Genomic DNA, 22,099 nt, shown 5'->3' on the forward strand with positions numbered 1-22,099 from the left:
GGGCAAGCAAAGGGAGCAAGGCGAAGGGCGAAGACGGAAGGCGAGAGGGGGGAAGAAAAAGGCGAGGGACCAGGGGAGTAGCAGGGCGAGGCGGAGGGGGGACGCGGGGAGGGGGGAGGGGGAGGAGGAAACCAAACCCAGTAGGAGGAAACGAATAACGAGAGAAGAACGAAGAACCAACGCAGCAACGGCGCAGGAGCGGGAGCGAAGAACAGGCACGAGAGGAGAGAGAGGAGAGGCAGAGCGCGGGGAGCAACGGCGAGGGGGGGGCAGAAACAAAAAAGAGGCGAAGGGGCAAAGCAAAAGAGAAGAGAAAAAGAGGGGGAAAAGGGAAGGAGGAGAGAAAGAGAGAAAAAGAAGCGCAAGGAGTGAAAAGGCCAAGAGGGAAGGGCGAGCAGAAAAGGCAGGGGAATAAAGCCAGGAAGACGGAGGAGCCAGACCCGAAGAAGGAAAGGAAGCAAGGAAGAGAAGAAGACAAGAAAAAAGCAAGAGCGGCGAGCCAAGAAAGACGGAGAAGAAGGGCGCAAGACGGGAGGGGAGGAGGCGACGAGCGCCAGGGGCAAAGGCGGACCGAACCAGGAAGGAAGAAGCGGAGGGGAACGACGGAACCGGCGGAAGGAAAAAGAGGCCAGGGAAAAAAAGAGGAAAGAGGCACGGCGGCGGGAGGGCGGAAGGAGCCGGAGAGCGAGGGAGCGAGGCGGAGAGCGGAGACGGCACGAGCGAGCCCGACAAACGGAAAGAGAAAGGGAAAGAGGAAGAGTGCGCCGCGAAAAACGGCGGGGGGAGGGCAAAAGCAAGAGGAGAAAGACAGAAGAAGGAGGAGGGACAGAAGAAGAATACAAGAGGAGGAAAACGAAGAGGAAAGGAAGGAGCGAGGCAAACAAGAGAGAGAAAGGACGAACGAGGCGGCGGAGGCCGCAAATAAGACAGAGAGAGCGGAACGGCAGGGGGGAAGAGGAGAGCGGAAGGAACGGAAAGGAACGGCAGGAGGAAAAAGCCAAAGGGGAAAGCCGGGAGGCGGGAGGCGCGCGGAGCGGAGGAGAAGAAACGCGCACGGCCGGGGCGGGAGGAGAGAGGGAAGGAGAAACAACCAGCAACGAGAACCCCAAAAGAACCAGAGGCCGGAAACAACAGAGAGGATAGAAGGAAGGGGAGAGCGGCGGGAGGAAGCAGAGGGGGGCGGGCAAGAGCGCGGCAAGCACGGGAACGGCGGGGAGCACAGCGAGACAAAGAGAAAGCAGGGCGACGAGCAAGGCACACGAAAGGCACGGCGGGGGAAAGAGAGGGGACGCAGAGGGCCAGAGAAACAGGGGACTGGACGACCGCGGAAACACGGAGGGGGGCGGGAAAAGGGAGCCCCGGGAAGAGGGGGGAGCGGGGGAACCCGGGCGAAGTACGGGAGGAAGGGGGGGAGGAACAAAAAAGAGGGCCAGAAGAGCGAGGGCAAGAGCAGCATGCCAAAAGGCCGAGACGAACGCAAGGCAGGAGGGCGGAGAGAGAAGAAAAAGCGAAAACCACCCGAAAGGAAGCGGAGGAAGGAAACAAAAACACAGGGGGGGTGTGCGGGGGGGGGACAAAAAGAGGGCGGGGGCGGCGCCCGGGGCAGGGGAAAAACAGAGGAAAAAAAAGGAGAGGAGGCAACCGCAGACCCAGGGAAAGGGAGCGGAAGAAACAGCGGGGCCGCGAGAAGGAGGGGGAGGCGAAGCAGAGCGAGCGAAGGCAAGCGCAGTAGGGCATGAGTGGCGGACAGGAGAACAAACAGAGGGCGGGAGCAAGAAGCAGGACCGAAGAGGCCGCGAGGAAAGAGCGAAGGAGGCAGAGCGGGAAGGGGGCGGACCGGGAAAGAACGCAAACGGGACAACGGAAGGAGAAGACGAGAGGAGGACAGGCCGCAGGGGGGGAGAAAGAAGGAAAGCCAAAAGGAACCGAGAAGGGGGGGCAAGCGCCGAGAGGGGAGGACAAGGCAAGGGACGAAAAGAGGGGCAGTGAGCCGCCGAAGGAGGAGAAAAGGAAAGCGGGAGAGGGGGCGAGGGAGGAGGGGAAAGAAAGGGCGGAGAAAAGGTAAAGCGGGAGAGGTGGTCGAGGGGAGGAGAGGAAAGAAAGAGAGGAAAAGGGAGGAGAAGGGGGCGCACGCAGAGAGCGGGGGAAAAAGAAGGCAGAGACAATAAGGAAAAAAACACGGGAGAGGAGCCACAGGGGGCCGCAAGAGGAGGAGAGGGCAGCAGGCGGGAGCGGAAGAGGGCGGAGAGAAGCACGGCGAGACGGAAAGGAGGAGAGGGACGAAAAAGAGGGGGGCGTAAGAGCAGCCACCACAGAGACGAAAGAGGGAGAAGACGGGGAGGAAGGGAGGGAACGGGAGAAACCATGCGAGAAAAACAAAAGGGGGGGGAACCCGGCGACAGAGAAGGAAAGAGGAAAAAGACCCGAGAGAAAGAGGGGCAAGGGAAAACGGAGCAGGCGACCCGGGGGACGAAGCGAGGCGAACGAGCAACGAAGCCCGAAAAGGGGGGGGGAGGGGAGGGGAGCGGGCGACGGCGCGAGGTAGAAGACGCGAGAGCCGCGACTGAGAAGGAAGCGGGGGGAGAAAGGGCGGGGGAGAGAGGGGTAAGAGGGGGAGAGGAGGAGATGGAAGAGAAAAAGGGGAGCCAATACGACGGAGGGTGGGAAAGGGCGAAGGAAAAAAAGGGGAGGAGGGAAGAGCGGGCCGACCGCAGTGAGGGGAGACGGCAAGAGCACGTGAAGACACGGGAGGAAAGCAAAAAAGGAAGGCCGCAAGGGGCGGCGCAGGAATGAAGCGCGGCCAGAGAGGTGCCGCGGGGGAGGGAGAGAGGAAGAGCGGAGGCGAAGGCCGGGGGCGAAAGAAGAAGCAGCGGAGGGGTAGAGTGAGGGCCGCAAAAAGTCAAGGGGAAGGAAGGCCAGGAGGGAGTGACCAGAGGGGAGAAGGTAGTCAACTGCGCAAGGCCAAAAAGAGGCGTATAGGAGGGGGGGACAACGGGAACAAAACAGGGCGGGCCACAAGAAAGACACAGTCGAGAGGCCAAATAGAGCCAGAACTACGGGGGGAAAAAGGAGAGGGCAAAGGAGCGGAAGGAAGGTGGAAAGAGGAAAGATAAGAGCGGCTGGGCGGAAAAGGGTGTGAAAAAGGGCGACGTAAGCCGTGAGATAGGCAGGAGGTAGTAGGGGGGCCAACCCGCGACAGAAACAACGACAAGGGAGAAGCAGAGGCAACGGAACCAGGGAAAAAAGAGAAGCGAGAAGGGACGCCGGAGCCAGAGAGCGACGACGCAGGGGACGAAATGGGAAAAAGAGGGCAAAGCGAGACGAGCCAAGAAGGGCGCGGAGGAAGGACGGAGGGGTGGCACGGAAGAGGGCCACAGGAGAAGACCAAAGGGAGGGAGGCAGGGTGCAGCGAGGGGCAAGAATACCAGGGCACGGGAGACAAGAGGGCGGGCCGGGGAGTGGCGGGCGGTGCCGCCGCGGGACGTGCGGGAGGCAAGGCGAACGAGAGGGGGGGAAGGTGACACCGGGGGCGGCGGAAACCGCGCAGCAAAGGCGAGCCGGACAAGGAGGGGAGCGGGGGAGGCGACGAGCAGAAAAGGCAGTAGAAATGGGGCCGGCGCGGAAGCAGACGCAGCAGGACGAGCGAGGCGCAAAGGGGAGACTAGAACGGGCGGTACGCCCGGAGGCGAACCCCGAGGGCCACACAAGGGCGGGAGAACCGGCGAAAAATAGACGGGTGGGAGAAAGGACAGGGAAAAGCGCAGAGGAAAGAGAAGAAAAGCTAAGAAGGCCCCAAAGCGAAGCTAGAAGAAGAGGGCCGAGGAGGCGAGAGAAGGGCACAGGAGCGAACGCGGACACGACAGGAAAGGGGGGAGAAGCAAGAACAGACAGGAAACGCTGGAGGTAGGGCGCGTTAGTTGCGGGCGCCACGGAGAAAGGGGCAAGCCGACACAAGTAGGCAGGGCGATGCACGAAGAGCGGGGCGGGCGCGGAAAGAGAAGGAACAGGGAGCACACGGGGAAAGTCGGAGAAAGCCCCGCCAGGAAGAGGCTGACCAGAGCGGAGCAAGAAGCGGGACAGGAGAGGTTGAAGGAAGGGAAAGAAAGGGGAGGGAGAGGAAGCGAGAGGGAATCGGGGACGCCGCGAGGTGGGGCAAAGGGCCGGGAGGGAACGGCGGAAGCAGAGCGCTTGACCTCGGCGGGGGAAAGCGGGAGTAAACACCACATACAGAGGCGGGGGTGGACGGAACCAAGGGAGGGGGGGATAGGGGAGGACAAAGCGAGAGAAAGCGCGGAGAGATGCGAAATAAAAAAAAAAAAAAAATAAAGCGCACCAGAACGTGGGAAGAGGTGAAGGGGCCGTAGAGAGCGGCTAGGCAGTGCGGGGCGAAAGGCGAAGCAGAGGAGGCAGGCGGAGGGGAAGGGGTAAGGAAATAACAAGAGAGACGGGTGCGAGAAAAGAGGGACAAACCGGAAGGGGGAACCCGAAAGAAGCACGGCGGAAGCCGCCCGCAAGGTGAGGGCATGGAGGGAGGCCGTGGGGACAGTAGGGAAAGGAAGAAACGGACAGTGGAGAGGAGGGGGAACACACGCGGCGTTAGCCCCCCGGACCGGCAGGAGAAAGGGGCGAACGCAGAAAAAACAAAAAAAACGAGCAGGCAAAGCAGGGGAGGGGACCAAGTTAGAAGGTCCTCCAGAGCGAGAAGGGCCGCAAAAGTCCAAGAGCGCGACAGGAGGGCGACCGGTGGAAGAAAGGCAAGAAGAGCGGAGGGAAAAGAGAGCTAGTGGCACAGAGAAGAGGGTAAACAGAGAGAGGCAGGCGAGAAAAACAGGTGCGCCAAGGGAGGGACCAAAATATCAAGGGGAAGGCGCGTGGGCAGGGGGGGAAGAAAGGCAAAGAAACGAGAAAGAGGGGGCGCGTAAGACAGAGACAGAGATGAAGAGGGCGAATCGCTAAGGCAGGAAGTGAAGGAACGAGAGGGAGCAGGGAGTAAGGCACTGGGAGAGACGAGGCCCGATGAGACAACAAGGGCACAAGGCAAGCAAGGGGAAAAAGACCGAAAGTGGAGAGAGGAGCACAGAGGGACAGGGTGCCACCATAGGCCCAAACCCAAATGGGCAACGGCGGGACCAAGCAAAAAGACAGGCGGCGCCGACGGGCGACGAAAGTGGCAGGGGGAGTGGAGGAACAGTTCGCGAAAAAAGCGGACGGGGAATGAAGCCCGCCAGGGACGGAAACCAGGAAAGAACGCCAACAGGTGGGGTAGGCACGGCGACGAAGGAGTGGGAAAAGACAGAAAAAAGACCAGGCAGGGAAGAGGCGAACGGGGGGGCAAAGGGAGCGGCCGGGGCACAAGGCATGAACGGAGGGGGCGAGAACCGCCGAAGCCGACAAGGACAGGGCCAAGAGGACGAGAATGACGACGGGAAAAAGAGAGAATAAGAGCGGGGGGCCAGGCTGGGCGCGCCGCGAAGAAGTGAGGACCCAGACCGTGAGCCAATGGAGCGCGGAAGACGAGCAGTGTGAAGGCAGGGGGGGGGAGGGAGGGGGAGAGGTGAAGGCGGAGAGAGCCATGCCCCCGGGGGAACCGGACAGGAGAAGGGGGCAGCAGCCAGCGCGAGCAGAAGCAAAAGGAACAAAGGAAGCAAGAGAAAGATGAGAGGTGAGCGAGATCCACAGATAGAGGAGAGAGGAAGGGGGCAGGGAAGAAATAAGGGGAAGAAGGCGGGGGGACGGAAGGACCCTGAGCAGGACAAAGAAGGAAGGGCGGACAAGGCAAGGACGCAAGACCCACGGAGGCCGGACAAGCAGGAGAAGAGCAAGGCGGTGGGGCGGCGGCGCAGACCGGACAAGGGGGAGGTAGCCAAAACGAGGGGAAGAGACCCAGACAAGGGGGTACGTGGGACGAAGAAAGGCGAGCCGCCGGGCGGGTCGGGAGAGCCCGGGGCACGCGAGAGCGGAGCGAGAGCGGGGGCAGGCAGAAGGAAAGTATATCAGCGCGCGGGGGCCGCGCCGCCGTGGGGGGGGGGAGAGAGAGGCAGGAGGGCCGCGGCGGGAACACGAGCGCCGAGAAGACGTAGCGGACGGGAAACCAAGGGAGCGAAAGAATGAAGGAGTGCGAGACGGGAGGGAGGAACAAGGGAAACCGGGGAGGGGGAGCGGGCAAAGATGTGGGGGAGAAAGTCAAAGGGGCAAGGGCTGAGACGACCAAAAGCACTGGAGGGAGCAGGAGGGGAAGCTACGGTGGGGCGGGAGGAGGGACTGGAAGAACGGAAGGCGGGGGAAGGGATGAGGCGGCACCGGCGGAAAAGGAAGGCCGGGCCAAGGGGCGGACACGGGAACCAGGCCGAGAGCAGAGAGAGGGGAGAGAAGAGAACAGAGCGCTGGTGAGAGGGAGGCAGGGGGGTGCGGGGAGGCGGGCGACGAGCGGGAGGTAGGAAAAAGGAGCAGGGTCGCCCCCGGGGGAGGGATGCGAGTCAAGAAGGCACCGAGCTCATAGAACAAAAAAACCTGACGTGAAAGGAGCCGAGAAGGAGCCGAAGGGGCGAAAAGGGAGGGGGCAGAAGGATGACGGGAGCCGCAGGGCCCAACGAGGGGAGATAGGGGGCAGGAGGAAATGCTACGGGACGAGGGGCAGGGAAGGGAGGCGGAGCGCGGGCGAGAACCAGCAAGGAGGGCGGGAACCGCCAGAGAGCCAGGGGCAACCCCCGGGAGAAAGAGGACCGGAAGGGGATGGGGGGCCGGGAGGGCAAATTACGGCGGACAGGGCCGAACAATACGGGGGGGCCGGCGGGGAGGGGGGCCAGGACCGGCGGAGTGAGGAAACAGGACCGGGGGGAGAGGAAGGGTAAGAAAGCCATAGCCAGTGGCGGCGGCAGGAGCGACGACGGGCGGGGGGATGGGGACCGCCGGAGTGCCCGAGGGGGGGGGCCAGGGGGCGGAACAGGACCGAGGGAGTCAAGCGCGAACGTGGAGGCGCGGGGGTAAAAGGGAGGGAAGGGGGAAATGGGGGGAGCGAGGGAAAGAGGCGCGGCAAAGGGAAGGCGCCCCGAGATGACAGCGAGGAAGGAAGGCGGAAGGGAGGGCGAAGAGGCGTAGAGGGAGAGGGAGGAGCGAAAAAAAAGGGGGAGGGGCGGTGGAAGGGCAGTAACAAAAAGGAAAACGAAGACGGAAAAGGGAGGGGGGGGAAGCAAGGGCGAAAGGGGGGCGAGAAGGCCCAAGAGCGGGGACCAGGGTCTAGGCGGAAAGCGCGAGGGGCAGAAGAGCGGTCGGGGACGGGGAGGCAAAAGGGCCAAGAAGGGAGAGAGAGGGGGATCGGGGGGAGGCAAGAGAGAGTCGGGGCGAGGTAAGGCGAAGGGGGCAAGGAAAAAGGCAGGGCAAGGCGAGGGGGGGGGGGGCGGAGGGAGCCACGGAGCAGAAAGGCGCGAAGGGGGGGAGATAGTAAGCGGGGGGGCACTCAGCGCGAAATGGATAGGGGCGGCGCCATTAGGGAAAAAGGAAGAGAATAGCAAGCAAAGGGCGGGAGGCTGTCAGGAAGGGCGTGCGGGCGGGTCTCTGGGAAACGGCTGGGTGGGCCAGAGGTCGAGAAAAAAAGGAGCGCGGGGGGGGCATGCCCAGGCCCAGAAGAAGGCAAGACGAGGAGCGCAGGGCGAAAACCGGCAGGGAAGACCAGCATGCTGAGAGGAGAACGTCCAGCGGCAAAGGGAGGGGGCGGGGGTGAGAATAGAGCGCGATTGGCGGCGAGGGGGAAAGCAGACAAAAAGCAAGGGGGCCGGCAACCTAAGCGAGAGGGGGGGGTAGCAACGAGGGCCACAGAAGGGGGTAAGAGGAGATGCTGCAGCAGGGGACACAGCCAGCGACCGGTACACAAAGAGACTGCCGGCACAAAAGGCCAGAGAGGAGGACGGCGCAGACAAGGGCGGGCAAAGGCTAGGAAAAGCGCAGGGACCGAGGCGGGAAGACCCGCGAGGGGAGAAGAGGCAGTGCGGCGGCGGCGCATGAGGGGAACACGTGGGGATGACAGGGGCCGGCGAGGGGCCCAAGCAAAGCTGCGGCGCAGCGCAAGGCCGAGGGGGACGGCGGGACCGGGCAGAAGGGGAGACAGAAGAAAGCGGCCAGAGAGAAAGGTCCGGGGACGGGTCGGGGCGTGGAGGCAACACAGGCCACCGGGAGGGGCCGCAGGAGAGACGGGGACGGGCGCGCGAAGCAGAGCAAGAGGAGGAGGATGAGGGGGCGAATGGCGGAGGTGAGGGTCGCGTCGCGGGGAGAGGGGGGCAAGGGGCAGGGCGACACACGGCGGGGGGGCGGAGGGCGACAGCCAGGGGTGGCAGAGGGGGGACAGCCCGCCCGACGAAAAAGGGAAGAGGAGACCACGGGGAAGAATGAGCGCGGAAAAGTGCCTGGCGGCGCGGCGAGACCGGGACCCGGTAGCATGGACAGGCGGAGCGCGGAGCAGACCCCGAGCAACGACGGGACGATAGCAGGGAGGCCTGCGGGGTCAGAGCAACAAGGGGCCGCGGCGCGGTGCCCGGGAATGCCAGATAGGACCGGCGGAGGACCAAGAAACGACCCGACCCCCGTGACAGCGTAAACAGGGACAATGGGAGGAGGGAAACGAGCGGGAACAGGAAGAACGCCCGGGGGGGAGGCTACGGGCACGCGGACGGGAACCAAGACGGCCAGGGCCGGACTGCGAACGCGGCGCGGAGAGCGGGGGGCCAGAGTGGGACAGGGCGGAAAGATGGAGGGAGCGAGTAGAGGGAGAAGAGCCATGGTCACGAGGCGGGAGTGGACAGGGGTCAGGGGCAAGGCGGAGGAGCCGGGCGTGGGGGAGGGCGCGGTGGGAACAGGACGAGAATAGGCGGCCCGCGGCGACGGAGGAGGCGACAGGGGGCACAAAGGGGGACGAACAGAAGCGCGGAGGGTCAGAGGGCCAGGCCGGACCGGCAGGGGATAAGCGACGGGGGCAAAAAATGGGCGGGCGAGGGGGCGGGCAGCGCGAAGTGGGAGGGCGGGGGAAAGACAGGGGGAAAGGGGAAAACGAATCCGGCGAAGCGGGGGGGCGGGCGAAGGGGAGAAAGGAGACGCTGCGCGGGGGGAAGCAGAAGACCGGACGGCAAAGGGGACGGGGGGGCGGGCGCCAGATAAACTACGGCGAGCGGGGCCGAAAACAGAAAACGGAGAAGCAGAGCTGGCTGCTAGAAAGAAACCCGCGAACAGTACGAGGGGGAAGCGAGGCATGAAGGAAACCCGGAGGTAAGGCAGGGGGGGGCGGGCAGCCCTAGGACGGGAAGGGAGCGGGAAAGGAGGCAACGAAGGGTAGGAGGCGAGAACGATGAGCAAGTAACGCCCCCATGGGGGCCTGGCTCCAAAGGGGACAAAGAAGAAGCGTGGTAGCCAAGGGGGAGAGGCAAGGCAATAAGAGCCAAAAAGAGGACCAGAGAGAACACAAAGGGCGCCCCCGGGCGGCGAGGTCGAGCGCGCGGGCGGGAGGAGACCGCGCGAAGGAGAAAGGAAGGACAAAACGCCCAGCCCCACCGAAAAGGGGAGGGAGGCGGGAGAGGGAGAAGAGAGGCGGAACCGGGGGCGGACGGAGCCGGGTGGAAAATGGAAAAGAGGGCAGAGGCGGCGGGGCCGAGCCGGCGAGGGCGCGGGGAAAACAAAAAAAGGGGGGGGGCGCGAGGCGGGCGCACGGGGGAAGAAAAACCGGCGCGGAAAAGGAGGCGTGACAAGAGATGGGCGGGAAGAGGGGGGGAGGCGAGGCGATACCACGCTGGGGGCGAGCCAGGCAGCATGCGCGGAGTAGAAGGGGAGGAGCGCAGCAAGAGGGCCGCGACCCAGGAGGAACGAGAAGGAGGGCGGCCAAAAAAAAGGGGAGACGATCATAGGGTGGGACGTGAGCGGGGCGAGGAAGGCGACGGGGTCAAGAAGAGAGAGGCGGGGAGACACAGGACGTGACGCAAGTGGGAAGCGAGGGCGGGCAAAGACGCCACGAGAAACAGAGCACGAGGGCCGGGAGAAGAACCGGCGGGCAAAGACCGCCACGAGAAAACAGAGCACGAGGGCCCGGGGAGAAGACGGCGGGAGCGAAGGAAAACGAGGATGAAAATGGGAAGGGGCGGCAACGCTCGGGGCGAGGGGCCACAAAAGGCGAGGGCCGGGGGGAGGGCCGGCTTGAGCAAGAAAACGGCGCATGCGGGGAGCAGAGCGGAGGAGCAGGCCGGTGCACGGGGGAGGGCGGTGAACAGGGACGCACAAGGACGCGCGGACGACTGCGGAGCTGGCGAGAGGCAGAGGAGGGACGGCGGCGGGGAGACAGCAACAAGAAGGGCTACCAAGAGGAGCAGAGCGACGAGTGCGAGCGCGAGAGGCGAAAAGACACAGCAGGCGGCGAGCCCCGCGGGGAGCCGCGACAGGAAAGGGGCGGAGGGGGAGCAGAGCCATGGGGGGACGCGGTGGGACAGGCAAAGGGCGTAAGAAAAAAAGAAAGGGGGGTCCACAAACAGAAATAGATACGGGGGGGGGCAGCCGAAGAGGCCGGGGGGGGGGGAGAGGGGTCGGCGTATCGCCGAAACGAACGGAATGGGGGGCTGAGAGGCAGGGGGAGGCGGGGGGCTGAGGGGGAAGACGCGGCGGCAAAGCGTGGGGGGTACTCCACCCAGGTGCAGATAAGGAGGCGACCGTGCCTGGGGCACAACAGCCACCCAATAGCAGGGGAGCCTGGTGCCCGAACCAACGTGGCCTGCGGTGCGGACAGTGAACTGGGCTGAGCGGGAAAGATTGCGGACCCATGATCTCGGCCCCACGACGGCATTGCGTGTGCAGATGCGCGACCTGCGTGCGTGCTGCAGAGGGAGCCATGCAGGGCAAGTAGCGCGGGAAGAGCATAGGGACCGAAACAAAAGGATGACCCAGAAGCATGAGCCCTGCAGCTGCGGCCGAGTGTGGTACGGAAGCGTGGTGCTGGGGGATGAGTTGATGGGGGTGCGAAGCCATCCGCTGACTACAGAACGGACGTGGAGAGTGGCGGTGCTCAGCAGCGCTCGCGCGAAGCACGAAGAAAGGAGAGGCAAAATTGGATGGGATATGAAGCGAAGTGTCGGGCAAGTGAATAAGAGAATAGTGCAAAAAAAGGAAGGTAAGAGATGATGATGTGAGGGGAGAGGAAGACGAAGAAGCGGTAGGCATGAGAGAGCGTGGTGGAAGAGAGATAGGCATAAACATTGGGATGGAGGGGTGACGAAGAGGGGAGGTATGAGGATGGACGAAGCCGAGGCTGGCTTGGGGAGCCGAGGCGGGGGCAAGAAAAAAAAGAAAGGGGGCGCGGGCCGAATGAGTGACGCGTTCAAGGGGAGGGCAGGGGGGAGGGGATGCGCGGACGGCGCAGAGCTGCAGATAGGAGATAAATGAGTGCCGGCGCATTGGCCCCAGCCCGACCAGTGATACTGAAGAGGGTGGGCAAGGGAAAGCGGGGCAGGCACAGGGGCCGGCGGGCCAGCGCGGCTGGACGGAAGGGGACGCGGGTCCGAAGGGGCATAGGGAGGCCGTGAAGAAGAAGCAAAGAAAGCCGGTGAGCCAGGCGGCGCAGGCGGGAGGGGCGCGAAGCGCGGGAGGGTGGCGTGGGATGAGGCGATGAAGGTAGGAAGGCAGGAAGGAGGGTAGGCGAGATCAGGAGGCATGCGGGAGGACACGGCCGGGGAGGAGAGACCGGACAGATGGGAATGGGAAAGCAGGGAGAGGCGGGGCGCGCGGGCGCCGCGTGCCAGGGAGCCACCAGCTGGGGGGCGGCGAGGGGCGGGGCACGGAGAAGCGGGGGAGGAAAAAAAAAAGAGCAGGGGCGACAAAGAGAGGACCTGAGACGAAGAGCAGAGCGGACGGGGGCGGGAGAGCCAGAGAAGGCGAAGGGGAGGAGGGGGGAGGAGGGCGGCGCGAGGAGGAGGGCAGACGAGGGTGGGGGGGGAAGCCGAACCCGAAAAAAGCAACGAGGCAACACGAAGCAGAGCAAGGAGAGCAAAGGCGGCAAGCGAAGGGGAGGCAACCCGAGAGAAGGCAGGAGGAGAAAGGAGAAGGGGCCCGGGGAGGGACCAGAAAAAGGAAGGACCGAGGGGCGCGTGCGGGGGGGCAATGACGGGGAGCGAATGGGAAAAAGAAGCGAAGAAGGGGAGGAGGCCGGGCCAGAAAGAGCCAAAGGGGGAGGCCGAAGACCCCAGAGAGAGGGCGAACGGTGAGAAGAACAAGAAGCAAGGGAGCGCGCGAAGAGGGGCGGGGAACCCGCCCGTGCGCGGAGCAGTGCGACAGGCAAGGGCCGGTGCGGCAAGGCGCCCGCATAGGGGACGGAAGGCCGGGGGAGCGGCGGGGGCAGCAGATGCAAGAGCGGGGTGGGGCAGGGCGGGCGAAAGGAAACGCGAGGGCGAAGGGGCCGGCGAGAAAGGCGGCAAGAAAGCGGAGTGGGTGCCAAGGGGGCAATGCGGGGGAGAGCAAGGGAGAAGGGGGCGGGGGACAACAAGGCAAGGCGGGGGGAGAGGCAGGGGGAAGGCGGCGGGGGCGCGCGGGCTAGGTGGCGAGGAATAAGGGCGGAAAGCCCAGAAAAAGGAGGACTGGGATGCAGAGCGAGGCCGGGGGGGAGAGCGAGACGGGCATAGGCCCGGGACGCCAGAGGAGGGAGCGGGCGGGGGGACAGAAGGCGGGTAGAAAAATGGTGGAGTGGGGAGCGGCGGGAGACGGGCAGAAGAAGGGGGGGGGGGGGGAAAACCAAAGGGAAGGAGGACCGGGGGGGACCAAGGCGTGAAACCAAGGGAGGAGGTGGGGGCCCAGAAACCCGCGAGGAGGGAGAGCAGAAGAGGCCAGAGCGGAGAGAAGGGGGGGGCCAGCGCGGGGGGGGAACAAAGGAGCGCGAGCGAGGCAGAAGCGGCGAAAGAGAGAGCGGGCAGGACAAGATAGGAAGGGCAGGGGGCCGGGGGAGCGGAGAACGACGGCGCGAGCGCGAGGGGGGAAGGGCGGGACGGGAGGCCCCGCAGGCACGGCAGCGGTACGAAGAACGAAAGGGGGCGGCAGGGGAAGCCAGAGGGGAACGAGCGGGGGCGGCCGGCAGAAGAAACCAAGGGAAAAGGGAGAACCGGCGAGAGGGCAGGAGGGCGAAGATCAGAAGGGGGGCCGCAGAGGAACGCCACGAAGGGGCGGCAAGGACGCGCGGGCGGGGCAGCCGACAGAGAGGAGAGGGTGACGAAAGCGCAGACGGCGGGGGGTGGCGGCGGGAGCACCCGGGACAGAAAGGGGGGCGCCGACGAAGGACGAGAGAAGCAGTCGAGAGCGGGTGGGGAGGAGGGGAGGAGGAACAGGACCGACGACAGAGGCGAGGAGCACGGGGGGGGGGCCGCGGAAAGGGAAAGTAGAGGCAAAGGCGCCCAATGGGGGCCCGACCAGAGAGCCGGGAGAGAAAAAGGCAGAGGCGCGTGCCAGGAGGGAGGGCAGAGGTAGGACCAATCAGGGGCGGGAGAAGGGGGAGCCCGGGACCAAGGGCTGGAGGAGGGCGGGGGCGGCGGGCCGGGGAAGCGGAGCAAGTGGGGGTGAAGAAAGGAGGCGCGACAAGGAGGGGGGGAGGAAACGGGCCACAGCGGACGCCGAGAGAGGGGGGGGAAGAAAGCAAGGCGAGGGTGCGGGACGACGGACGACGGGGACGAAGAAGGAACGGCGCACGAGAGGAGGGCGGGGGACGGGGGCTGCCAAGGGCAGGAGAACCCCAAGGGGGGGGGGGGGGGGCGCACAAGGGGAGGCGCCGGCACCACCGCCAGGGGAGGGCGACAGGGAGGAAAACGACGCCGCGGACGACAGGACGGGACCGAGCCAACGGGGAGCGCCGGCGCGACCCAAACGGGGCGGGGGCACCCCAACAGGCCCACGGGGCGACGGGGGCGGAGCAGGGTGGGAGAGCAAACGGACCGCCCAGAAGGGAAGGGGAGGGGGCGGAGGGGCCCGCGGGGCCAAGCAGGGCGCGACAGCACCGCGCGCGAGCGAAGGGCCACCGGGCCAAGGGGGAGGGCGAGGGAGAGGAGAGAGCCGGGCGAAGGGCAGGGCGCGGCAAAGGGAGGGCAGGGCCGAGGGGGAAGAAACCTGCGGGACCAGAAACAAGGCGAGCGCAAGGATGAGCCCCCGGGAGGGAAAAGAGAGCGCGGCGCACCAGGCCAGAGGGGAGGAGACAAAGGGAGGCAGTGGCGAGGAGGGGCGGAGGCGAGGGGACGAGGCGACCAGAGAGGGCGGGGGCAGGCCGGCGAAAAGCGATGGGACGGGAGAGACGCGGAGGACCGCCCCGCGAGGCCCGGGCGGGAAGGCAGGCCGCGGGCAGGACGACCGGGACCACAACGAGGCGGGCCAGAGAGCAAAGGCGGTCCGCGAGGGGAGGCGTGGACCAGGGACGCGGCCAGGGCGGGGACGCGGGGGAGAAGGGGGTGAGAAGGGGAGCACCAGGCCGAGGAAGGAGGGGGCAGGGAATGGGTCGGGAGCGGGGGAAGAGGGGGAAGAGAAGAACCCGGGGAAGCGGATAAGGGACACGGCTGCAGGGGCGGGCCAGGCGGCGACGCGGGGCGGAAGGCGAGGGCGGCACAGCCGGGACCGGGACACCAAAAAGAGGGCGAGTCGAAAAGCGGGAGGCCGAGCGGAGGGGCGCGGGAGGCGAGAGGAAAAGGAGAGTGGGGCCCAAGAACCGAAGTACGGGGGGCGGGCAAGACGGCAGAGGGGAGGCCAGCCAGAAAGGGAGGGGCGGCCGGCGGAGGGCAGGCGCAAGAAGAAGGGAGGGCGGACGGGGCAGAGGGGCAGAGAGAGCAGGAGACAGAGAAGCGAGCAGAGAGAAAAAAAAAGAGAGAGAGAGAGGGAGGAGAGGGAGCGGAAGGGGGGAGGGGACAGCAAGGCGGGAGGGAGGGAGGAGAGGCCAAGGGCCGGAGGGCGGGCAGCCAGGAAGGGAAGGGAACCGACGACGGCGCCAAGGAGGAGGGGGCGCGGGCACCACGCAGCAGGGAGGCGGAACAGGGACCCGGGGCCACGGGGCAAGCCAAGAGAAAAAAGAAAGGCAAAGGAAAAGAACAGAAAAGAGGAAGGGAAAAGAACAGAAAAGAAGGCAAAGGAAAAGAACAGAAAAGAAAGGAAAAGAACAGAAAGAAGGCAAAGGAAAAGAACAGAAAAGAAAGGAAAAGAACAGAAAAGAAAGGAAAAGAACAGAAAAGAAGGCAAAGGAAAAGAACAGAAAAGAAAGGAAAAGAACAGAAAAGAAAGGAAAAGAACAGAAAAGAAGGCAAAGGAAAAGAACAGAAAAGAAAGGAAAAGAACAGAAAAGAAAGGAAAAGAACAGAAAAGAAGAAGCAAAAGCAAAAGGAGAGGAAAGCGCGGGGGGGGAACCGAAGGCAAAAAAGACAAAGCAAGGGCGGGAGGGGCGAAGGGAGAGAGAGAAGGAGAGAGAGAAAGAAGGCGCACGAGGCGGAGAGGCGGGGACCCAAGGCAAGGCAGGGGGAGCCGGGAGGCACAGGGGGGCCACCAAGAACGGGGGCGAAAACGCGGGGACCCACGAAGGGGAGGAGGCGACGGGCACGCAAGGGCCAGGGGGCAACAAGCAAGCGAGCGGGCACGAGCAGGGGAGGAAGACGCGGGGAGGAGCGGGACGGAGAGAGCGGAGGAACAAGCGAAAGAGGGGCGAAAGAAAAAACCGAGAGGGGACAGGGGGGCGGCCGAGACCGAGGAAGGCCACGGGACCCAGAAAGGAGCGAGGGGAAGAAGCGGGGGGGGCGGCCAAGAGCAAGAGGGGGAGGGGGCGCGCCGGGAGCGGCCAAAAGGAAAAAAGAGCGCGGAGAGGGCGGCCGGAAGCGGAAAGAGAGGACGGGGGGCGCGCAAGAACAAAGAGGAAGGCGAGGGGGAAGAGAGCGAAGGAAACCGGCGCCGAAAGGGAGAGCGGAGGCAAAGAGAAAGAGAGCAAAGCGCGGGAGGGCGGGGGGAGAGGAGAGGGAGGAGGAGGCGACCCACAAGGACCAGGAGGGGAAAGGGGCGGAGCCGAGGGAGGGGAAAGAGGAGCGAAAGACGGGAGGCGGAGCGGAGGGCGGCGGGGCGGGAAAAAAGACCAAGGGAAGCGGGGAGGGGCGGCAAACAACAGGAGCAGGGGGCCCAGCGCGGCGCGAGAAACAAGGGGGCGAGCGCGGGGCAAAAGGGGACGCAAGGGCAGAGGGGGAAAGGCCGCCAAGAGCGCGGCCGGGAGGCCCGAGGGGGGGGAAGAAGCCGCCCGAAGCGGAGGGGGGGGAGGCAAGGGGGGGGGGAAAGAAGGAGCGGGGGGGAGCAAGGGACGGAAGGGAGGGGCAAAGAGGCAAGAGGAGGCCACAAGGGCGAGGGGCGGGCAAGGAACGGAGGCGAGCCAACGGAAAGGAGCCGCGGAGCAAGCCAGAGAGCAGGGGGAGGCCAAGCAGGGGAGGCCAGAGGAAGGAGGAGGCGGAAGAGCGCACAGGGAGCAAGCAAAGAGAGAGGCAACAACGAGAAGAAAGAGCGAGGCCCGGGGAGCCGGCCGGGCGGCAAACGGAACGAAAAGAGAGAGAAGCAGACCGAGGCCCGAAAAACCGGGCGGGAGAGCCGCAAGGGCCCAGCGAGGCACGGAACGCGAGAAACCGAGGAGGAAGCAGCGGGGGCCGGAAGAAAGGGAAGAAGGGCGGGGGAAGGCGACAAGAGCCGGGCGGGCGGGGGCGCGGAGAGAGGGGCAGAACGGCAGCGGGGGGCGAAGCCGACGGAGAGGGCCACGAGAGAGCAGAAAGGGGGAAGAAACAGCGGGCGGGGGCCGGCGAGCAGAAAAGAAAGAAAGGAGGCAGGGAGGCAAAAGCAGGACGGAGGGACAAAAGACGAGCGCAAGGCAGGCGAGGCAGGAGAGCCGGGAGGGGAGAGGGGGCCGAAGGAGGACCCGGAGCGGGACAGGGCCAAGAAGAGGGCAGGCGGGAACAAAAAGCCAGGGGGGAGGGCGGGCACCGAGGCCAGGAACGGAACAGGGGAGGAGACGCGGGACACCAGGAGGGGAAGCAGAAGAGAGAGGGCAAGAAAGGGCAGAGCGAGGGACGCGAGCAAGAACCGAGCCGGAGCGGGGGGAGCAGAAGGGAGGGGCGGGGCGAGGGAGGCGGACGGAGGGGAGCAAAAAAAAGGCGGGAAGGAGGGAGGCAACACCAGGGCGGAAGCGAAAAAGAAAGCGGGAGGGGGGCGGGCGCCGGGGCGGGGCGGGAGGAGGAGAAGGAAGAGGGGGGCGAAGGAGCAGACAAAAACGGGGCGGGAGCGCCGGCGGGAAGGGGGGGGGAGAGCGAAAGCAAAAAAGGGGGGGAGGGGCGAGCAAGAACAGAAGGGAAGCAGGCAAGCAAGAGAGAGGGAGCCGAAAGCGGAGGCAAAGCCAAGAGAAGAGGGACAGAAGAAGGGGAGGGAAGCGAGGCGGGGAAGGAAGAGAGCCGAGCGCAACGGCGAAGAGGGAAGGCAAAGGGAGCAAAAAGGAAAGGAGACGCGCAGGCAGAGAACGCGAAGGAAAGAGAGGAGCAAACAAGAGGAGGCAGAGAGAGACAAAGGGGCCAAGGGGAGCAAGAAGGGCCAGGAACAGGGGGAACAGGGCCGGGCGGAGCAGAAAAGCGGGGGCAAGGGCAGGGGCAAGGGCAAAAGAGCCGGGGCAAGGAAGGGGGGAGCAAGGACGGAGGGAGACACGGAGGCGGAGGAAGCAAGGGGGAGGAAGGAGGCGGAGGGGGCAAGAAAGGCGAAAAAGAGGGGGAGAAGGGCGGACGGGCGGGGGCCCAAGGGGGCCAGGGCACGGCGGGGCGGGGCCGGGGCGCCCAGGCACGGCGGGGGGGGCAAGGCACGGCGGGGGGGCCAAGGGGCGGGGCGGGGGGCGAAGGCACGGGCGGGGCCGGGGCCGGGGGAAGGGGGGGAAGACCCCCAGGCAGAGGGCCGAAAGCAACAGCGAGGAAGGGAAAGGGCCGAAGGAGAAACGCGGCAAGCAGGGGGAGAAGCGAGAGGGGGGCAAAGGGGCAGGGGAAAAAAGGGAACCCCGGCGGACGGGCGGAGGAGGGGACGGCGAAAGGCGGGAGCAAGGGAGGAACAAGAGCACCAGGGGGGGCAAGAAGAGACCAAAGCGGAGGAGGGACGCAGGCCAGACGAGAACGAAGCGCAGGAAAGCCGGGGAGAACAAAGAGGCCGAGGGCGCAAGGAGAGGCGACGAGCAAGACAAGGGGCGGAAGCCCGGGAAACCAGGGCACAGAAGGGCAGGGAGAGCCGCGGGGGAGAAAGCAAAGCGACGGCGAGGCGGGAAGAAGCCGCAGCACGGCGGCGGCGAGGGGAACAAAAGAGGCCCGGGGCGGGGGAAAAGGCGCGGAAGAAGAAGGCAGAGGGGCGAGAGGGGCAAGGGCGCAAGAGCGGGGGCCGGCGCAAGAAAAGAGGGGCGGGGGGCGGGGGGAAAAAAAACAGGGGGGGGGGGGAGAACGACGAGGGCACCAAGCGAGGCACAAGGAGCGAACAGAGGCAGACCGAACGAGGGCCACAAAGGGGGACGAAAGGGAGAACGGGGACAAAGCGGGGCAGGGCGAAGGCGACCCGAGCCAGGCGGGCGGAGAGCGAGGGAGGCGAGCGGAGACACGGCGGGAAACCCGCGAACAGAGGGACAAAGGGGCAAGGGGAAAGAACGGAGGGGCAACCGCGGCAGAGAGGAAGCGAGCGGAGGCAGAAGGAAAGAACCGGCAGGAGGGGCCCAAGGGCAAGGCAAAGAGAGGGGGAGGCACAGGCCAGGGGCGGAGAAAGAGGGCCCAGCCGAAAAAAGGAAAAAACAGAGGCGGGGGCGAAAGAAAGGCGGGGGGGGCAGAAAGGGCGGAGGGAGACAACCGGGCAACGAGAGAGGGCGGGGCAAGGCGCGCAAAAAAAGGGAAGCGAGGCCAAACAGAGAGGCCAAGCGGCGGGACGGCGACAGGGGACAAAGAGCGAAAGGCGAGAGGGGAGAGACGGGGCAGACCGAGGGGCAAGACGAAGGAGCAGGGGAGCCAGGGGCAGGAGAGGAGGGGGAGAGCGGGGCGAAGGCGGCAGACAAAAGGGGGGAAGAGGCAAGGGGGCGCAGAAGGGAGAGCGCGAGGAAAGGGGGACAGAAGCGGCGGGCCAAAGAAAGGAGGCAGCGAAAGAAAAAGAAGAAGGCGGCGGGGAGAGCGACACAGCGGAGAGCACCAAAGGGGGGGGAAGGCCGCGAGGCAAGCCGGGGCCGGGGGCGGGGGGCGGGAGAGCGCGGGCGGAGACAGCGGGGCGGGGGGCCCAGACCGGGAGGGAGGGACAGACAGAGGGCGAAAAGGGCAAAGCGGGGAGGAGGCCCGCAGCAAGGAGGGAGAGGGAGGGGCGAAAACGGCGAGAGAAGGAGCCGACGGCGGAACCGAAGGCGGGCGGGGGAAAGAAGCGCGGGCGAGGGCCCAGCAAGCGAAGCGCGGGGCGAGAAAGACGAGACAGCGAAGGCAGACAAGGAAAGAGAGCGAGGCAGGGAGAAGAAAAAGAAAAAACGGGAACGGGGAGGGGAGGGAGGAGAAAAGAGAAGCCGGGGGCGCGAACAGGGAGGCGAGGCAGGAGGAAGAAAGAAAAGGCGGGGGGCAGCGCGCCGCCGGAACGACAGAAAAAAGAAGGCGAGGGAGGCGGACGCAGAGGGAGCAGGGAGCAAAGAAGGACGCGGGGAGCAAAGGAGGGAACAACCGGGAGCAAGGGACGGACGAGACGGGGGGGACAGGCAGCAAAAGCAGCGAAGGAAGGAGGAGGGCAAGAGAGCCGGGGGAGCAGAAAGACGGAGAGGCCGGGCGCAGGAGCAGACAAGCACGGAGGCACAAACGGCGGCGGGGGCGAAGAGGGGGCAGGGCCCAGCGCAGGGAAAACCGGGGGCGCGCCGCGGAGCCGGAGCCCCCGCGAGGGGGAGGGGAGGGAGAGGGGCGAGAGGAACGGGACGAGCCGAGGGGGGCAAAGACCGAGCGACAAACGCCGAGGGGCCGGGCAGGACGGGAGGGCGGAACAAGGGACGGGAGAAGAAGCCGAAAGGGAGGGCGGAGAGCGAGAGGGAGGAGAGGGACAAGAGGGAGGCGAGGGACGAGAGCGAGAGGGAGGAGAGGGACAAGAGGGAGGCGAGGGACGAGAGCGAGCGGGACCGGGAGACGGAGCGGGAACGGCGAACGGGGAGGAAGGCGCGAACGAGGGAGAAGGAGAGGAGGGCGGAAAGAAACCGAGGGGCGAGCACCCGGCAAGGCGAAGGAGCAAGAGCAAGGGCGCCGGGCAGAAGAGGGAGCCCAAACAGGCAGGAGCGGGAGGGGAAGGAGGCGAAGGACGGAGCCCGCGGGCGAGGAGGGAACCAGCGCGCCAGGGAGGGGGAAAGAGGGGCGACGAGAAAGAGGCGGGGGAGGGCGGCGACGCAGAGGCCCCAAAAAGGGGAGCCCGCGCGCAGAGCGCCGAACAAAGGCAAGACGGGCAGGAAGGGACGAAGGCGGCGGAGGCCACAACAACGAAAGGACGGGGGCACGCGGGCAGAGACGAGGGGAGGGCACGGGGAAAAGAAAAGGGGCCAGACGAACGGAGGCGGGGCCAGAACCAGGGGGCCCAAGGCACGAGAGCGGGGAGCACGGACCAAGGAGGGCCGAGCGAGGAGGAGGACACAGAAGAAAGCAAGGAGAGACACGAAGACAAGGAGAGCCGCGCGGCAGAGACAAACGGGGAGGGGCGAGCCCAGGGAAGAGCGGGGCAGGAGCAGGGGAGCCGGGGCGAGCAGAGAGGAAGGGCGGGAGCACAAAAGGGACGGCGAAGGAAGGGGCCCAGAGAGCCGAGAGCGAGCGAGCGGAAGAAGAAAGGAGGGAACGAAGGGGAGGCGGAGGGGGACAAAGGGGACGGCGAACGGGGAACGAGCAGGAAGAAAGGCACGAGACGGCGGGAGCGGGGGAGGGGGGCGGCCGGAGCGGGCGCGCAAGAGCGGGGGGCGGGACCCGGACCCGAGGAAAAAAAGGGGAGCACGGCCGAGGGACGCGGGGAGAAGGAGGCGGAGCGAGGGCAGGGCCGAGGAGAAGGAGAAGGCGCGCGGGGGGGAGCGGCGCGGACAGAAAAAAAGGGCAGGCAGGGGAGAAGGAGCGAGGGACAGGGCGGCGGCGGCCCGAACCGAGGAAGCCCGGAGAGAGGAGGCAAAACGGAGCGGGGGCGAGCCGGGAGCAGAGAGGGCGCGAGGAAAAAGACGAAGCGGAGGGGGAAGAAGGCGCCCGGGACCCGAACCGGGACCCGCAACAGAGAGAGGAGGAGGGAGGCAAGCACAGAGGGGGGGCGCCGAGAAGAGGGCGCCCGGGGGGCGGGCGGGGGAGCGAAAGGCCCAAGGAAGGGGGAGGGCCGAGGGGGCCAGGGCAGGGCGGGGCAAGCGGAGCGGGGAGGAGAAAGAGGAGGAGCGGCAAGAGAAGGAGGCGGAGGGCGGGCCAGAGGGGAACCAGGCAGGACAAGACACGAGAGAGAGCGGCCAAAGAACAAGGCGGGGGCGAAGAAGCCAAGGCAGGGGGGACCCCGCAGAGCCACGCGGGGCCGAGGCAAAGAGCGGGCCCCGGGCGCGGGGGGGCACGGCGAGAAGGAGGGGCAGAGGAAGAGAGGGCAAAGGGGCGGCGGACGGCCCAAACGGACCAAACGGAGGAGCCGGCGACAGCGAGAGCGAAAGCGACACGCGGGGGAGCAAGAAGACGCAAGAAAAGCACGGCGAAGGGGGGAGGAAGCGGCAGAGAGGGCGGAGAACCAAGAGGGCAGGAGCGAAGGGAGCGGGCCGGGCGAAGACGCGAGCCGAGAGGGAGCAGGAGGAGCAAAGCGGGCCGAGCGAACGGAACACGAGGGGAGCAAAGGACAAAGACGGGGGGAGAAAAAGAGGGCGGGGCCCGGAGGAAAGGAAAAGGGGAGGCAGGGAACAGGAGAAAGAGGGCCCAGGCCGGAGCCGGAAAGAGAGGGGCCAGGAAAGAGGGAGGAAGGGGAACAGAAGGGACGGGGGGACGGGCGGGCAGGGGACCGGAGGGGGCGAAGCGACCCGGGGGGGAGGCCGGGGGAAGCAGAGACGCGGGGGAGGGGGGCAGGGCGGACGAGGGGC

General features: G+C 66.1%; 4 protein-coding genes across 4 annotated transcripts in view; all 4 read left to right on the forward strand.

The window, feature by feature from the left end:
• The window catches only part of LOC109171279 (filaggrin-like), a 31,029-nt gene extending 29,290 nt beyond the window's left edge, over positions 1–1,739 (forward strand). The window contains exon 5 of the mRNA XM_019320380.1: positions 186–1,739. Within this exon, the coding sequence (XP_019175925.1) occupies positions 186–1,739 (1,554 nt within the window). The remainder of the gene's footprint in view (positions 1–185) is intronic.
• On the forward strand, positions 1,736–3,521 carry LOC109171340 (sodium/potassium/calcium exchanger 1-like). Its single transcript, XM_019320421.1, has 2 exons — positions 1,736–2,061; positions 3,167–3,521. The coding sequence occupies exons 1-2, from the start codon at positions 1,736–1,738 to the stop codon at positions 3,519–3,521; spliced, it is 681 nt and encodes a 226-aa protein (XP_019175966.1).
• Positions 3,522–3,966: 445 nt separating this feature from the next.
• On the forward strand, positions 3,967–4,956 carry LOC109171349 (U1 small nuclear ribonucleoprotein 70 kDa-like). The gene is made up of 2 exons (XM_019320433.1): positions 3,967–4,213; positions 4,658–4,956. Exons 1-2 carry the CDS (start codon positions 3,967–3,969, stop codon positions 4,954–4,956), a joined length of 546 nt encoding a protein of 181 aa, XP_019175978.1.
• Positions 4,957–6,107: 1,151 nt separating this feature from the next.
• On the forward strand, positions 6,108–6,437 carry LOC109171359 (glycine-rich cell wall structural protein 1.0-like). Its single transcript, XM_019320442.1, has one exon. It carries the CDS (start codon positions 6,108–6,110, stop codon positions 6,435–6,437), a length of 330 nt encoding a protein of 109 aa, XP_019175987.1.
• The last annotated feature ends 15,662 nt before the right edge of the window (positions 6,438–22,099 follow it).

The sequence above is a fragment of the Ipomoea nil genome, unplaced genomic scaffold (genome assembly GCF_001879475.1).
Source record: "Ipomoea nil cultivar Tokyo-kokei standard unplaced genomic scaffold, Asagao_1.1 scaffold0141, whole genome shotgun sequence".
Taxonomy (NCBI): domain Eukaryota; kingdom Viridiplantae; phylum Streptophyta; class Magnoliopsida; order Solanales; family Convolvulaceae; genus Ipomoea; species Ipomoea nil.

Coding starts and splice junctions, on each gene's coding strand:
- LOC109171340 (XM_019320421.1), top strand. CDS start 1,736: ATGAGTGGCGGACAGGAGAACAAACAGAGGGCGGGAGCAAGAAGCAGG. Junction 2,062..3,166: donor AAAGAAAGGGCGGAGAAAAG/GTAAAGCGGGAG, acceptor GCCGTGAGATAG/GCAGGAGGTAGTAGGGGGGC.
- LOC109171359 (XM_019320442.1), top strand. CDS start 6,108: ATGAAGGAGTGCGAGACGGGAGGGAGGAACAAGGGAAACCGGGGAGGG.
- LOC109171349 (XM_019320433.1), top strand. CDS start 3,967: ATGCACGAAGAGCGGGGCGGGCGCGGAAAGAGAAGGAACAGGGAGCAC. Junction 4,214..4,657: donor CTCGGCGGGGGAAAGCGGGA/GTAAACACCACA, acceptor AAAAACGAGCAG/GCAAAGCAGGGGAGGGGACC.